The sequence below is a fragment of the Ovis canadensis genome, chromosome 1 (assembly GCF_042477335.2).
Source record: "Ovis canadensis isolate MfBH-ARS-UI-01 breed Bighorn chromosome 1, ARS-UI_OviCan_v2, whole genome shotgun sequence".
Classification (NCBI taxonomy): Eukaryota; Metazoa; Chordata; class Mammalia; order Artiodactyla; family Bovidae; genus Ovis; species Ovis canadensis.
In genome coordinates this window covers 2,925,335-2,942,074 of record NC_091245.1, presented here as the reverse complement: position 1 = coordinate 2,942,074, position 16,740 = coordinate 2,925,335, and the positions used below count along the sequence as shown (strand labels likewise).

Sequence of the window (16,740 nt, the reverse complement as noted above, 5' to 3'; positions counted from 1 at the left end):
GGCGGTTCTTGTGGCCGCCGCTCAAAGCCAGACGTGGCACCTGCGCTGCCGTCGGTCGGGGAGGGGGGTGCGGGGGGGCCCAGAACAGCCGGTGGATCCGTGGCAACCCGAGTCCCCCCCTCTGTGGGCAGACCCGTGCGCCAGGCTCGGCGTTAAAGACGGCTACGTGGGCATGAATCACTCAGGAGGTCTGTGCTCAGTGCAGCAGAGAGCAGGCGTGCCTCGGACGTGACTCCAGGAAAAGGCCCGAGCAGGTGTGAAGCCTGGTGCTCAACGGAACTCCGAGTGCTTTGTCACTGAGCTTCTCTCCACGGGCTGGTTTTGCTTCCTTTTAAACAGCTGTCCTGGGGGGCGGGGGCATCGTTAAGGCCTCTGGGCTGGTTGTGGGGGGCCACAGTCATGCTGGAGGAAGCAGCAGAGCTGGCGGGGGCACTGGGACGAGCAGGCCCAAGGGTACCAGTGAGCCGGGGGTCAGCAGACAAGAGAAGGACGGGAAGCCCTGTGGGGCCCGCCCAGCCCCCCGCTTTCTGGGCCCCCGACGCTCTGCCAGGCTGAGAGAGGACATGCCGGTGGCTCGAGGTCACACAGCCTCGGGGAGGCAGGCAGGGCTCGCTCCCAGGCCCCAGGCATTGCGCCAACAGTAGCTCAGCGGAGTCACCGAGGCTTCCCAGGTGGCTCAGACGGTGGACTGTCTGCAATGCCAGAGGCCCGGGGTCAATCCCCGGGTCTGGAAGATCCCCTGGAGAATGGATCGGCAGCCCACTCCAGTATTCTTGCCTGGGAAATCCTGTGGACAGAGGAGCCTGGCGGGCCACAATCCATGGGGTCACAAAGACTCAGACACGACTGAGCGGCTAACACAGCTGGGCCCAGCCCTGACCCTGCACTGACTTCCTTACCACGGAGCCCAAAGGGGGAGGGCAGGGGTGGAGCCTCGGGAACCAGGAGGAGGAGGAGGAGGAGGAGGAGGAGACACTGGACAAAAAGACAGCCTGGTGTGTGCCATGTGAGAGGCTGTGAGCAGAGGAGACAGTTCCCTGGCCCGCGCAGAAGAGAGACGAGTAGCGTCAGGATGGGCCCAGGACGAGGAAGCCCAAGTCCGCTCTCCCTTCTAGAGCTGAGCAGGCGGCAGCCGTGGGGGCCCCCGAAGCTGGCCATCAGGCCTTCACTGAGCCCCATCCCGACCCCAGGAGCCCAGCCTTATGGGAAAAGCACACCAGGGAGGGGCCAGCAGGCAGGACAATGGGTGAGGCTTTGCTGCAGGGGATTACGATCCGGGATGAACTGCTTCCCACGGGGGAAGGGCTGGGCCAGCTGCTTTCCCCAGGCCACGTGCGTCTTCAGCTAGGCACCTGCCCCGCCTCTCCTCTCGCCAGAGCGAACGGACAACAAGAACGGCAAGGCGTGCCTGGGAGCCATCCTGAGCTCCAGCCAGCCTCAAGTGGTCCCTACTCTAAAGCCTGAGGAGGGTCAAGCAATTCGGTAACCCTTGCATAGCACGGTGGTCGGATGCTCGGGAAGATTCGGGAAGATTCGGGAATCTGCGGCTGGAGCCAGACCTCACTTTTTCATAACAGGTTTGGGTAAGTTCTCCAGAGTTTCGGCAGTGTCTTCAAGTTTCCATTATTCTCTTTAAAAAAACGACACCCTTGTCACACAGCCTTGAAAGGACAGCTCGGGAACGCTGATGGAAACGCCCGTTTACGGTGAGGGCAACGGCATCCCCGGTGAGGCTCCTGTGTGGTTGGCACCTCGTCCTGGTGGCTGGGCTGGCCTAGAGGTCCCCGGCCTTCTCTGAGAGGTGGCCCCTGCAGAGCAGAAATGGGCCTCTGCCCCGCTGCGGACCCGCCGGCTGATCCTGGGGAAGCGGCCTTGCCCCTCGCCTCTGGTGGAGAGCGGGCCCTTGGCAGCCACCACAGTGGTGCCCAGATGAGCCTCTCGTGGGCCCCCAGGGCTGCTTCCTCCACGCTGCTCCCGGCAACTGGGGCTTCTCCTTCAGCCCCTGCACCCATCCTGGTGCTGAGCATCTCCACGGTCCGGCTCCGAGGGAGCTCGCCTGCCGGGTCCACAGCCTGCACCCCACACACTCACCACAAGGCCTCTTTTCCAGACTAAACACGTGCTGCTTTTATAATCAGGAGAAAAGTATGCTACTTTCAAAAAAAAAATAAACGAAAGTGATTCAGGAATGGAGGACCAAAGTGCTTGTAGAGTCCCCTGGCACAGCGGGCATGCAAGCTCTCTGCCAGGGCCCAGCTCTCGCCTCTTCCTCTGCCCTCAAGTCAACGTCTCTCCCCCACTATACTCTGAGCTTCCTGGGAGCCTGCAGGGTGCCTGCCACTCTGCCTGTACCCCAAGCCCCCTCCCAAGGAAGGAAAAGACAACCCCCCCTGGGAAGGATGAGGTGGTGACATTCCACTTCATCCAAAAAATGAGAAAATATGATACTAACACAGATCCCTGGGTCAGGAAGATCCCCTGGAGAAGGGCATGGCTACCCACTCCAGTATTCTTGCCTGGAGAATCCCACGGACAGAAGAGCTTAGAGGGCTAAGTCCATGGGGCTGCAAAAGAGTTGGACACAACTGAGCGCGCACACACACACACACACACACACAGACACAGACACACACACACACACACCCCCCACAGGACAACAGTAATGGAGGCGCTGTTATGACCCAGTGGTAGGTAAACCGTTATATGTTTTCTCCCTTTTATGATAGAACTATTCACAACTAAAAACTTTAAAACAAGAAAAAAAATGCAAAAAAGAAGGAAAGGCTTGTTAACATATAAAAAGTTAAGGGGGAAGGTGGAGAAATCAGAAAGAACCCCAAAACAAAGAGCATTTTAGCATGTGCCTTCTACAATGCAAACTTTTCTAGTGAGAGAGATTCTTGTAGGAATGATCTCAAGTCTTGAGTCAAGATGGCCCACAAATAGAAGGGATGAACGGTGTTTTTTTATTTGAAGTAAGACTTCACAAGGACTGACTATGTTTAAAGAGAACCATTGTCAGAAAGGCTGTCGAGAGGGCTGCCTTCCACAGCCAGGAACAGACAAGAAATGCACAAGGTGGAGGTGGGGAGGGCCACGTGAGCGCTTGCCCGCTCCCGGTAAAAGGCATGCATTCACGAGAGCAAGTTCCCACGGGGACTGCTGGAGTAATTCCTGCAAATCACAGAGTCTGTTTTCACACTGCCGAGTGTCAAAAGAGTACTTTAAGCTCAACCGGGATTGACATAACACACCTGAAAATGTCTCTACCCCCGTATCATAAAAGTGTGGCTCTAGGATGTTCCTGGTGGGCCAGTGGTTAAGAATCTGCCTGCCAATGCAGGGGACGCAGGCTCGATCCCTTGGTCCTAGAGGAGTCCACGTGCCACGGGGTAGCAAAGCCCGTGAGCCACAACTACCTGGCCTGTGAGCTGCAACTACTGAGCCCGCGTGCCTGGAGCCCATGCTCTACAAGGAGAAGCCTCCACAATGAGAAGGCTGTGCCCCCGACTGGAGGCGCCCCTGTCCGCTGCAGCGAAGACCCAGCTCAGCGGAAAATAAATAAATATTCTATTTAAACGCGGCTTGACAGAAACTGTCAATACTGATTTTCAAATTATTATATAGGCTGAGATTCGTATTTCTGTGTTGAATGCACTGTACAGTGCTTATGTAAATGGGGAGCATGTGCTCGGTCGTGTCCCAACTCTTTGGGACCCCATGGACTGCAGCCCACCAGGCTCCTCTGTCCAGGAGATCTTCCGGAATACTGGAGTGGGTTGCCATTTCCTTCTCCAGTACAGTGCTCAGAATGACCGGAAGCAGACTTTTAAAGAATGCCCTTCGCTTCAGCAACTTCTAAGGCGGAGCTCACGACGAAGACTCCGTGGCCAGTGTGCAGCACGGGCAGCCCCCTGGCACGGCCCTCCTCCTGCAGGCTGGTGCTCACGGGCGCCTCTTCTCCGGGTTTTAGAGCCACGCTGCACACGCCGACCCACGGGGTCACCAGCAAGCGCAGCGTCATCCTCTGACTCTGACCAATGGAATCTGGAGGTGCGGGGCTACTGGCTCCTGTGTCCTGGGGCCCCCTCCCCAACACGCCATCTCTGAAGTGGGGGCTTCCCCAAAAGAGAGAGACGGTGGGTAGCAGACCATGAGGACTGGGCTGCGATCAGAGCTGGCACGGCCACGGCCCTGTCCACGCTGTCTCCAGCATCCAGCCGCCTGACGTCTACCCAGGGACCACCACCAACAGACACAGGCTTGGTCTCTGAGAATCCTGCAGAGACGATGTGATTATCCCATCCAGGGCTGAGACCAAGACACTGGGCGGCTTGCTTGAAGCCACCCAGTCCGTGGGTCACCAGGATTCCAGGCCTACCCCCGCACCCCCATCCAGAACTGCGGTCCATATTCGTACACAGGAGGCCCGCACGAAGTCTCCACCAGCAGGACGTGCTTCTCAAGCTGGGAGGTGAACAGGAAGCCACCCACTTTCTGGCTCACTTGGGAACCAACTTTCCACAGTCTATCAAGCTACTGAAACCCCCTCCACCCACACCTGGGCAAGCATCAGGAAACTGCCTGGAGAGGCCTGAGCTACACAAGAACTCGGTGTTTAAACCAAAGCTGCCCTGGCCAGACGGACTCAGGGAAAGGGAAAGCGGCCCTCTGACTCTGCGGAGGTCAGACAGGACAGCGGAGCATCGCCAGCTGCTCGTTTCAGCGCTCCCCCCACCCCCCGCCGTCCTGGATGAATGTAAACCTGCTGGGCAGGTGGATGCCAGCCCGGGGCCGTGGCACCTTCGAGGAGCATCGCAGACATCCGAGCTCATGTCTGGGGAGACGCCAGAGACGGCGCTCGGCAGGCCTCCGAGAGTCGCTAGCAAAGAAGGGAGTCTCTCCTTTGCCGCTTCCAGCTCAGCCTCGACTTCTTTCCAGCCAGATGGGGAGGGTGCAGCCACAGGCGGTGTGGCCGGGGGCTGGGGCAGAGGCAGGGGTCCGCGTGCCCCTCCTCGTCCCAGCCGGCCCTGCACATGCAGACAGCGGGCATGGTGGGTGCAGGCAGGCTGGCGTCCAGGAGGTGCCACGGAGCGCAAACCACAAAGACGGGGGCCTTGCCTCAGGACACGGCCAAGCCAGGCCCGGCAGTGCTGACCTCAAAATGCTGACAGTGGCTCCCTTACATCCACCCCAGGCCTTCTCAGGGTCTGTTTTATTCTCAGTAAGGCCAAGGAGCCCGAGAGGAACGGATCCAGTCTCTGAGCTGAAATCCTGGAGGATATCAGATGGAAGGTAAGCATTTTACAAGAAGGAGAAAGAAAGGCTTCCACAGCCGTGTAGATTAGAAAAACACTGCCCAGGGCACAGCATGCAGAAATAGCGTACATGGAATGAGAAATTCCTAATCACAGCCGACGCCTTTTGCTAATTACAGAAGGAGAGCCGCTTCGAGAAACATCGATGACACTTTCCCCCAGGAGCTTGCGGCCCTGGACCCAGTGAGACCTGCCCGTGGTGTCCCCAGCTCAAGTGCAGGGCTCCTTCCTTCGAGGCCTGGAGTTGGACCCCAAACGAGCAGTTCTCACCTTTGGGAAGAACACACCCTGTCGGAGCTCAGGACACAGAGGACCTGGAATTCTCTGCCACTTAAGTAGCATTAAGCCGCGCCCATTTCATATCCAAAACCGTCGCCCTATTTTACCCCGGGAAAGAGCACGCGACCCCCTTGGACCTGAGACCCCACCCCTTTCTCTCCACACCCCCCCAGGACGGTGGAGCCCCAGACACCCCTTTGGGGGCGCCCAGGGCCCAGCAGGGCTTGGGGAGTGGACTCACCGGTGCTGGGCATGTGGTTCACACGGGCGGGGTTGAGCAGCTCCACTGGCTGGTCTCGGCCAGAAAGTCCATCTGGAGGACAGAGAAAGCAATGGGCTTTAGAAACTGCTCGTGATTCAGTGGAAGCATTTCACACGCCGAGCCTGCAAAGAGCACTTCCTTGCAGACAATGGGAGTCCATGTGTCCTTCTCACTTTTAAAGGAGACGGGTTCTATTTTGATTTGGGGAATCAGAAGAAGAAAAGACCCCATGCACAACAACCCAACCAGCTCGGATCTCCAACAGAGCAAACACCAGTTTCTGGCCTGCGGGCGTCTGGCTGAGGCGAACAGCCAGCTGATAGCCAGGGCGCATTTCTGGAGCGACCAGGAGCAGCAGGGGAGTACACACAGAAAAGCTGCTCACGCCTTCCCAGACACAGCCCAGGGGCCCGGGGCCACCGAGCCACAGCCCCGAGGCCCCGCCAAGAGCACCCAGGCTGCTTCTGCTCTCAGGACGGGCGAGGAAACCAAGACTCGCAAACCCGCTCCCGGGAAAGCCCGGCCCAGGCTCCCAGAGCCGAAGGGACCGTTTCTTACAGGTTTCGACTGTATTTTGACCGCAAAGATGGCAGAACCAGAACCACCCTTGCCCCCACTCAGCACAGGGTGCCATTAGACCACGATCTCCCACAGATGAGAAGGAAACACCGGGAGGACTTCCAGGAATCACACACTTGGGTGTAAAATTAGCTCCAACAATGGGTGTGAACATTCATGGTAACAAGAGCGCCATCACAGACGCTGGCCTGTGGTCACTCTCGCTAGTGACTTTCAGGAGAAATCACTGGTTTCCCAGAGCAGCCATTGGCTCCCTCGGGCCAGCTTACAAACTGGGACAAAAGCAAGTAAGATAAGAGCAGGTCTCCCAACTTTATACTAAAGCCTTGCTTTTCACCCCAAATGGACGTCACCTTGTGGCCTTCGAGTGCATTATTCCACGACCCTGGTGTGTCTTTGGAGACGGTCAAAATCCAAGGACAAACACTATGACCCTGAGGAGACCCCGCAGTGTCTCCCGAGGAAGCAGGGAGGCCTCTGTGGTGTCGTGGGCCTGGAGCTCTCTGCTCAGAGTATGACGGACCCCACACACGAGCTGATGTTTGGCCTGCCCGCCTGGGTCAGGGAAGGGAACCGCTGGGCCCCGTTCTCGGGCTGGGCCAGCTTGTGCTTCACACAAGCTGCAAGTCCGAGCCCCACGCGCACATCCTCCCAGCCCTGCTGAGTGAGGTCAGGCAGGGAAGCTGAGCGGGAGGACTACCCCGCCTCAGTGTGAGGGCGGAGGAGGCGCCCTGCCTCTCAGGAGGCGTCTCTGCATGGAATCCTCCAACAGCTGACTCCGCAGAGGGGCCATCAGGGGCTGGAGCCCAGCTCCGACGCCCGCAGCATGGAGCCGGGAAGCCGGGAGAGCCCAGAGTGCCGGGTACACAGCCCACCTCTCCCCGCTCCTCCACAGACCACCCTGTCAGCCCGATGCCACCAGCAAACTCTGCACTCCTCACTCCGAAAGGGGGATCTCAGAGGCCCAGACGTGAGAGGTCTCCTCGCAGAAGGCAGCAGACAGGACGGCAGGGGGCAGGACCTGAATCAAGGCGGGACTGGGCACCAGGAGATGAGGCCACAGGGAGGACACACAGGTGCCAGGCCTCCTCTCCCTGCCTGCCGGCAGCTCTGGGAGCCTGAGGCTGCCAGTTCAGGGCGTGAGGCCCTGGGCACACGAGGAGGACTCCTAAGGTCACAAGGTGACGACCCAGGCTGAGAACACGGAGGCGTGTGGGGCCCCCTTGAGCCCCTGGGGGATTCAGACTGGAACACAGAGGGAAGATGCATTGCGTCCACGGATGGGGGCAGCAGGGCCCCAAGTGGTAGGCAAGCTTAACAGGTGCATGACTGTGCCAGGCACGGACATCAGCCCTGGGGATGTCACTCCATGTCACGTTGGAGACCAGAGCTGGTGACGAGTACCCCTGAGGGCCTCACAAATCCAGGTCCCGGTCTCAGGGCTCACAAAGCAAAGCTGTTCAGTTCAGCTCAGCTCCATGAACTGCAGCACGCCAGGCCTCCCTGTCCATCACCAACTCCCAGAGCTTGCCCAAACTCAGGTCCATCGAGACGGGGATGCCATCCAACCATCTCATCCTCTGTCGTCCCCTCCTCCCACCTTCAATCTTTTCCCAGCATCAGGGTCTTTTCAAATGAGTCAGCTCTTCCCATCGGGTGGCCAAAGTACTGGAGCTTCAGCTTCAGCATCAGTCCTTCCAGTGAATATTCAGGACTGGTTTCAGAGAGCATAGGTTCCTTCTTCAAGGTCATGGGTATCAGTCTTTCTTTTATAGCTTTTCCTTTCTGTATCAGGTTTAAGAAGCTCTTCCTCCCATGGAGGTTGCAAAGATACTTTACATTACGGCCATCTGAAAGTGTCGTGGTTTTCCCTTTTGTGTGTAGATCTCATCTCTCTGGTATTGCTTTTGTATACGGTATAAAGGATGTCTTTTTTTTTTTTTTCCCCTATGAGAACAGCCAAATGTCCCATTACCATTATTAAGAAGCCTTACTTTCAGGAACTTTCGGCAACACTGGTTCTGTTACAAGGCAAACTTCTGTCCTATAGGCCAACTTGTTTATACCTGTGCCAATAATCACACTAACAGCCATAACTTGACACCAGGCCTTACCACCCAGCCAGGTGAAAGCCTCTGTCTTCTGCAAAATCACCCTGGGCGGTACTGGGCCTTAACCACAGAAATCTGAGAATCAGTTAAGTCCCAAAGAAAGAAAAAGACAGAGGTGGGGAGACAGACAGAAAAAGGAAGGGAGGGCGTTGTTTTTTTCAAACTAAAAAGTCTCTTATTGATCCGTACATGACTCAAATGCCTCCACCCCCGCAAAAAAAAGGCATTGCGGTCTCTTCCCCAGCCCTCCCCTCGGCCCCCAACACAACACTCCACAACAGCAGCAGCTGGGGCTCGGAACAGGGAGAGGGGGCGCTCACGCCGAGGGAGGCAGTGGGGCCTCGGAGCCGTGCCCAGACTCCCGGGGCCCCAGTCCACATGCCCGACTACGAGGCAGAGCTGGGGGTGCCGGTGGCCTCCCCGTCCTCCGTGGAGAAGGGGGAGGAGGAGACCGTGGCAGGTGAACAGCTGTTCCCTCGGTGTGAGGACAGACCTTGCTGCCCCTGATGGGCCCAGAGCTGGGACCCCCCCGGTGCCCCGGACCCCTCTGTGAAGGGCGATGGGGGGGACAGGACATGCACTATGATGGGCTGGGAAAGAGAATCGGGAAGGGAGGAAAGAAGAAGAAAAAGGGAGCCTGACTGGGGCCGCACCGTGCCCAGACTTTGGGGGCAGAGAACCTTGGCGGTACCATGCCTCCCAACCCACGAACACGGAGCATCACTTCATCTCATTTCTCTCAAAACGGTTTTAGACTTTTGAGTGCAGAGATCTTGAACATCTTTAGATTTATTGCCAGATACTTGAAGTAAAATATTATGTAACCCATGGACTGTAGCCTACCAGGCTCCGCCATCCATGGGATTCTTCAGGCGAGAGTACTGGAGTGGGTTGCCATTTCCTTCTCCACGGGATCTTCCCGACCCAGGGATCGAACTCAGGTCTCCCACGTTGCAGGCAGACGCTTTACTCTCAGAGCCACGATGGAAGCCCCCAAATATTATGTATAGTACTTTAAATTTTAACTGCTATCTGCTGGTATATAGAAACACAATCAATGTTTATATGGTAGCTCTGCACTATAGCATCTTGCTAATCAACCCACATCCATTCTAATCATTCACCTGAAGTTATTCTGAACTTTCTACATGCGGAACCACATCACTTCTGATAACGACTGCTCTTCCTCTCCAGACCTGCAGCCTTTTTGTGTCTTTTTCTCACCTTATTCTACAGCTCAGACTTAGGGTACATTATTAAACAGAAATAGTGAAAGGGAACACCCTTGTCTGGCTTGCCATCTTACTGGGAATGTTTGCAACTCTTTCACCAGCAAGTATAACATTTGTTGTCGGTTTCTGACATAAGTTTATTAGTTTAAGAAAAGTTCCCTTCTATTTCTACTTTGCAAAGACTACTTTAAAATCACGTGTGTGTGCTTAACTTTATTAAACTTTTCTGTATCAATTCAAACAGTTAAATAATTCCCCTTTTCATCTGAGAATTTCCTTTTCTTGTGTCTAACCAACTTGCATTTCTGGGGTAAATGGACTTGGTCAGGTCCAGTGAGTTCTGAGACAAAAGGAAAGGCTAAAGTCATACAGACAGATGGAATCTGAGCGAGGTCGGGACTCTGTTCTACTTTTGATTCCAAAGCATTGGCAACCCAGCCTCGCATTCCCGCCTTAGTTCCACGCTTGCTCTCTCATCATGCACGTCAAAGAACAGGAAAAGGTACTATTCTGAAAGGTGCTTAGTGGGGCTTTCTCAACGTAGGTCACCAAAATGAAGTGGGGGTGACAAGGCTGCCTGTCACCCGGTTTGTTTTTTTAATTTTTAGAATTGTTTTATTACCCTTATTGCTGTTTTATTCATTTTTATTTTTTGGCCATGCTGCAAGGCATGTGGGATCTGAGCTCCTTGACCAAGGACTGAACCCGCGCTGGTGCTGGGGCTGACCAGCTGGGTGGACACCCGTCCACCAGGCCTCTCCACAGTAGAGGTGCTCGCTTATTCCCCTTCCACACAGTGCTCATTGGAAGAAAGCCACTATGAGCTCCCCACACGTGTCAAAAGGGCCCGAGCTCTGCTCCCCACACTCCTCAGGAGCTAGAAAGAGTGGGCCTGCTCCCGAAGAGGCCACAGGAGCACAGGGGACCCAGCAGCCCGGTCGTGGGACCCCCGGAGGAGGCAGGAGCAGGTGCGGGGGGCAGGGCCCGGTCGTGGGACCCCGAGTGGGGCTCAGCGGGGCAGACAGGAGGCCGGCCCTCGGTCTGCGTCTCCTGGATGCACTTGCAAGGTCAGCGTGCGAGTTACTTCCGCACCTCCAGGGCTCCAGGACCTGGTGAGAAGCTGGCACATCTCAGTAAGAATGAAGGTCTTAGTCGCCGCTTTCCCCTCCCTCCCCGTGAACTCGGCATTACAGGGAACTGCTAGAAGGTCTGCAAAGGAAAGGGAGTTCCTCCCCAGCACGTGTCTGAGTTTGGGGTTTCCCTCTGCCGCCTGGGTCCTGAAGGCTCCCGGGCATACGTCTGCAATGAGGGTCCAAGGGTGAGGTGGCCCCGACTCCTGGACGTGGGGCCTCAGCCGAGGAGAAGGCTTCCAAATCTGGAGCCGCAGGTGGGCCGGGCTTGGCAGACCGGGGCTGTCGGAGGGAAGGTGCTCAGTGCTTCGGTATGGGGCCACCACGAGGGCCGATCCTCCCGGACGGACGCCCTGGGTCCTTCCAGACGGACTCGAGGAGAAAAGACAGGCTCCTGCGGTGGGGATGTGTGCGTTGCTGTGTGTGGGCTGCTTTCAACTCGACAGAAGAGAGCTTCATAAAAACCAGTCCCCCTTTATAAGAAGGACAAAACCAGCAGGCAGTCCTCGCGCCTGGTCAGAGGCTTGCTGACCGAGCCCCAGTGCGGACGGAAGGGACCAGCCTGGGCGGGAGGGTGGGCGCACAGGGCGGGGTCTGCGGGCCAGGCTCACCTGCTGACCCCCGCCCTGGCCCGGGGGGTGCTCAGCCCCTCCCATGCTGTACGGGTCTGTGCGGAGCGTGTGGGGTGTTGCAGGACGCCAGCGTGCCCTGCCCCCGACCCTGGACCTGCGCCCTGTGCTGGGAGCCTGACCCTCTTGCTCATTCACACCAAGGAAGGCGGCTCAGAACACTGAAATGTCACAGCCACAAGCGACTCACGAGGTCAGAACACACTTGCGCCCCCCAGGGCCCCTTCGCCTGACGTGGAGGAGTCTCCGTCGCCCGCTCCGGCAGGACTTGGCCCCTCCCATCCTGGCCTCCCGCCGCTCAGCTCCCTGCCTCCTTTGCCAACAGGCCCTCGGGCACCCCTCTCCCTCCCAGTCCACGTCCCACGGGGCCCCCGCCCAGCTGACACCAGCCCCGCTCCAGGCTCCATACACTCAGGATGGCCAGGCAGGCGCCTCCCCCGTGAGCTCTGCTAAGAGCCAACAGCATCCCGAACCATTAGATGCTTCGTGTCCTCATCATGCACGTTGTGGAAGAATGGCCCAGTTCTATAATAAAGCTTGTGTGTGCCCATTAATGTGAATTAAACTTTAATGAGCTAAGTGTTATGAATTCCTGAGGCATGTCCAATACCGTTTGCGGGTATTTATTAAGAGAAAATAAAAACGGAAGCAGGACCTTTTTCCTCTAGAGCAGTATTTTTCCTGCAGGAAAATCAGGCAAACTTCACAAAGGTGAAGGCCGATCTATGAGGTTTTCCTGTCCTTCCCCTGAAAATCAAATCCCCTCCAGCTAGCTACCAGATTGCAGGAAATACGCATTTCAAGGAACAGGTTCAATCAGGGTCACCAGGAGGCTCTGATCAGGCAGGTGGGAAGGAGAGGATGGCAGGTCAAACGCCCCGGCTCCCGGGGTGGTGGGCGAGCCCCTACAGGCTAGGGACTGCAGCTCAGGGGCTCAGGCCCAGGTCTGCACCTTGACCTGAAAAAGCGACAAAGCCAACCAGCAAAGTGGACCCCAGCTTGGGTGTAAGATACTTGGGAATTAGTATTCACTTTGTTGAGTGTGATAAGGGGATCACACCTGTTAGAAACACACACCAAAGTGTCCACGGGAAAGCGCTGTGGCATTGGGATTTGAGTTCTCCAGGAGATAAAGCTTGGGGAGGGGGGTCTGATGACGTGGGAATGGTCAGAAAGCCTGGGGTTTTGATGGGCACAGGGGGCTCTCGCTGCACCAACTAAAGCTCATCTTTTTTTTTTTTTTTCCCTCCTGGAATTCTTCACGGTAAGAGTTTCCGAGAGGTGCCAAGACAAGCCCTCACTTCCTGTTCAGTAGCATCTGTCCTCACTTCACACAGGCCTGCACATGGGTCTAACCAGTTCTCTCACTAGCGTTCCTAACCATCTCCAGCTGATTACCAGCCCCCAGCTGTGCAGGCAAGCGAACCCTCCAAACACACATTCAGCTCAGCGAAGGGGTCAAGAAAGGGGTATTTCCTGCCATATCAGTAAACACGGATGCCACAGTCATCAGCGATTGCGGCCCTCCAAAAGTGAATTTCTGAGTCCTGAGGGCGCTCAGGAAGGAGAACAGTACCTGCAACGCGGCAGCCACCAGGCTGCACCCATGTCCTGCGGGCAGCACCCAGGAGCTCGGGACGCTGGCCCCAGAGAGCTGGGGTACATGCGAAAGGAGTGATTTCAGTGAGCCCAGATTCTCGCATCTTCCTGCACGCAGAAAAGCACTAAATCCCTGAAACTGGGTTGTCTGGTTTCCTTAACAATCACCTCCTGATGTTCAGACCACCTGCCCTCTGTCGTAAAACTTCTATATAACCTGGCTCCTCCCCTTGCCTCCTCAGAGCAGCTCTCTCAGGGCTACTGAGATGCCGTCTCCCCGGCTTGAAGTCCTAAAAATCCCCACGGAATAAGGTGTAACTCTCAACTTTGAGGCTGACCATTTTGTAAGGTGATTGGATCCTCAGCTGCTGAGATGCATGGGACACAGATCCCAGCTGATGTCAGGCTGACCTCAGCCCTGGTCAGGGTGCACTGGCCCTCACCTACATGAGACACGACCCACCGACCAGAAATCCGGGTCGTGAGGAAGGACATGCAGTGAGCATGATCATGAGCTCCCAGGAGGGGCCTGGACCACAGAGCCGCCCGCGTGGAGCACACGCGGTCCCATCCCCGGGGTTCACGTCCAGCTCGGGCTGCAGGACGGGAAGGAGGGAAGGCCAGGGAGGGATGCTTCGCGGGTGGGCAGTGCTGGAGCCCCGGAGGCCAGACAAAGGCCGGCTCTGTCCTCCCTGGCCCAGGGCCGCATTTCCTGGAGGGAGTTTCCCAGTCCGCCTTTCGGACGATGGTCCTCCAGGGACTGTCTGCCCCTCCCCAGCCTCCCCAAGTGGAGCCCACAGCTCTCAGCTGTCCCCACAGCCTGGCCCAGCTCAACCGTTAATAAGTGATTTAGAAAACCAGGAGAGAGTGTCCTAAGCCTGCCTTTGAAAACAGATCCGTCTCTGCTCTGGGGAGGATGTCCCTCTGCCCTGCGGGGAGGACACGATCGGGCGAGTCATTCCAAAGCTGTTTGCTAGAGCTCCGGAGGCGGACGAGGGAAACGGCCTCGGAGGCAGAAAGTGCAGATTCTCGGAGTCTGAGCAAGAAATCACAGACGACAGAAGGTCCACAGGGGCCCGATCAGGCGCACACGGTGAGCCTGCATCTCCGTGACTTAAGAACAGCAAAAAGGAACACAGCTACTGGCAAGGACTGAGAACCAGCTGAGGCCCACCTGTCGATAAGCAGGCTTCCTCCAGCTGCTCAGACCAGCCCGCACGCCTCTGAAAAGCCACAGGCAAACCTGCCACCGGGAATTCTGCAGGCTTCCTACTTTCTGAACTAATGACCTCTGAACTGCCGAGCGGTCTAATGGGCATAACTCCCCGAGGCCACCCCCTCACCGGCACACAGCGGCCCTCTGCGTGGGACAAGGCCACGTCTTGTTCGGGGTCCGCCAGGCCAGGCTTCCCCCGCACACGGAGGGTGGTGAGTGGTCATGTTGCTTTAGCCCAGGTTCAGTTTCCTCACGTGTCAAGTGGGGACGTAAACTGACCCAGGGTAAATAAACAGACGTAAGTGAAGGACAATAACGCGCCCTTCTCACTTCACGTGCCCCTCTGCGACACGCGCGGCCCCGTCTGCGGGCAGAACCAACGCACACCCAGTCCCACGGAGGCTGACGGGACGAAGCACCTCCTGAAACCCTGAGTCAGCGAGGAAAACCACTGGACGGATGAGCCGGTGCCCAGCCCGCCTTCCACACCGCCGAGCGTTAAAGACTAGCTGGAAGGTGTTGGTGGTTGAGCAACAGGAAGCCAGAAAAGAGGTGCCTGTTAATAAGCAGCTTGTGAGAAGTGAGTCACGAGCGCAGAACAATAGACCCACACTGGCCATGTGGAGCAAGTCCACGCAGGCAAGTCGACAGTGTGGCTGGAGCGCGCTCACGGGGGACGCACCCTGCAGGCTCTAGGGGCACAGACTCCTGTGCTGGGAGGTCACGGCCCGAGGAAGGCGGCAGAGGACTGGCATGGGAGTGACGCCAGGCCAACAGCTGCAGGAGCTGGGGCCCGGGCCGGGCCGCCTCCGCCTGCGCGGCACCCGCGCCAGCCTCCCCTTGCAGCCACGATCATCTCAAGTCAACTCACAAGTGCAGCTGAGCGGCCGCCGTGGAGAGGATGGGGAGGCCTGCAACACGGGCTTTGAACCTTCTCAGGAAGCTGCCTTTCTCTCATGGTTGTACTACCTAATGAGATACAGCTTGTAGTTTTTGGTTTTCTAAAAATGGTTTCCATTGTCTTGATTTTCCAAAAGGTCACTTTATAGAAACAAGAGGGGACACACAGGCCACCCCTGCAAAGGCACAGTCCCCTGGAGGGGGCGCTGCTCCGACAGTCCCCTGGGGGGTTCCTGCAGCCGTGGCTGAACCGCCACCTGCTCAGAACCACACGTGAACCCCTTGTGGCCGAGGGGATGCTGTCCCGAAGCACTAGCCGCCGGTCATTCGAAGGTGTCCACGCACGCAAGAGAATGGCATCATTATTTAATTCAAAACTCCCCAGCACACCCCTACCTCCAGTAAAACTAGCTTTTCCAGGTGCTGTGAAAGGCTGGTATACAAGCAGCAGAATCACTGCTCCATTTCGTCACACAGAATATGGATCCACTGTACCGAGCGCAGCTTCTCCTGAAACAAGACGAACTAACCCTTATCATTATTCCTCTTAGAACCGTTTTTATACAACGCGAACTTCAGTTTCTAAAAATACCGCGGTTGCACTCCACTGTGTTCTATTTTAACCTTCTAAAAATAGGGCTACTGACAGGAGCAGCAATTTGCTGTCAGACACTAGCTGTGCGGGTGTCGGCGACAGGATGCGGCTTTCTGTCCTTTGCCTTCTCTTCCGTGGGTGGCGTGGCACCCTGGTGGGCGGCACCGAGGCTTGGCTGGGTCCACCGAGACCGGGTGCCCGGTGCCATGGCCCAGATCTGCTCCTGGGTGCCCCTGACCTCACACAAATGACCTGACCTCACTTTCCACATCCGTAAAATGGGCTAAGTGGCGGTCCTCACCCAGCAGGGCAGACGGGATGAGAAGGGGCTCCCGTGTAGTACCCTGAGTGACCCCCAGGCCCAGGGGGCAGGCTGCCTGGGAAACCCCAGCCCCAGAGCCAGGCCTGGCCCCCTTCCCTCCCGCCAGTAGGCGGGTTAGTTCTCAGAAGATTTAGCAGTAACTAAGAAGGCACAGGGAAGAAGCAGAATAGGAGGGCAGCTCCTGCCCCCCGAGCTCCAGTGTCCTGTGGAGCCCTCATGGGCCGGGCCCAGGGGCCCCTGCCAGCCCCCGCCACCTGCTCTTCCCAAGCACAGACGTGGCCCCCAGCCACACTGGAAAGTGGCAGGCTGCTTCCCAGTCGCCACTATGTTAAAAATGGCTGTTTCAAACAACCTTCCAAATTTTGAAAGCTTCACAGTTCTAAAAACAGAGATATATCCAAATTTTCAGACGATACTCTCTATCTTCTGTATTCCATATGGACTAATTTTTGAAAGAAGAGGAAAGTAGAAACAAAGCATTTCTCCCCTCCTCCCCTCAACACAGACATGCACACTCTGACCATCCAGATGGTGCTCTAAAGGCACATCAGCCCGCTAACGCTCACTT

The 16,740-nt window shown here is 56.8% G+C and overlaps 1 protein-coding gene across 10 annotated transcripts in view; it reads right to left on the bottom strand.

The window, feature by feature from the left end:
* Positions 1-16,740, bottom strand: part of HDAC4 (histone deacetylase 4) — a 299,426-nt gene that overhangs the window by 144,122 nt on the left and 138,564 nt on the right. For all 10 annotated transcript variants that reach the window (XM_069583551.1, XM_069583520.1, XM_069583527.1 and 7 more), the window contains one exon: positions 5,839-5,910. In XM_069583551.1, the coding sequence (XP_069439652.1) occupies positions 5,839-5,910 (72 nt within the window). The remainder of the gene's footprint in view (positions 1-5,838; positions 5,911-16,740) is intronic.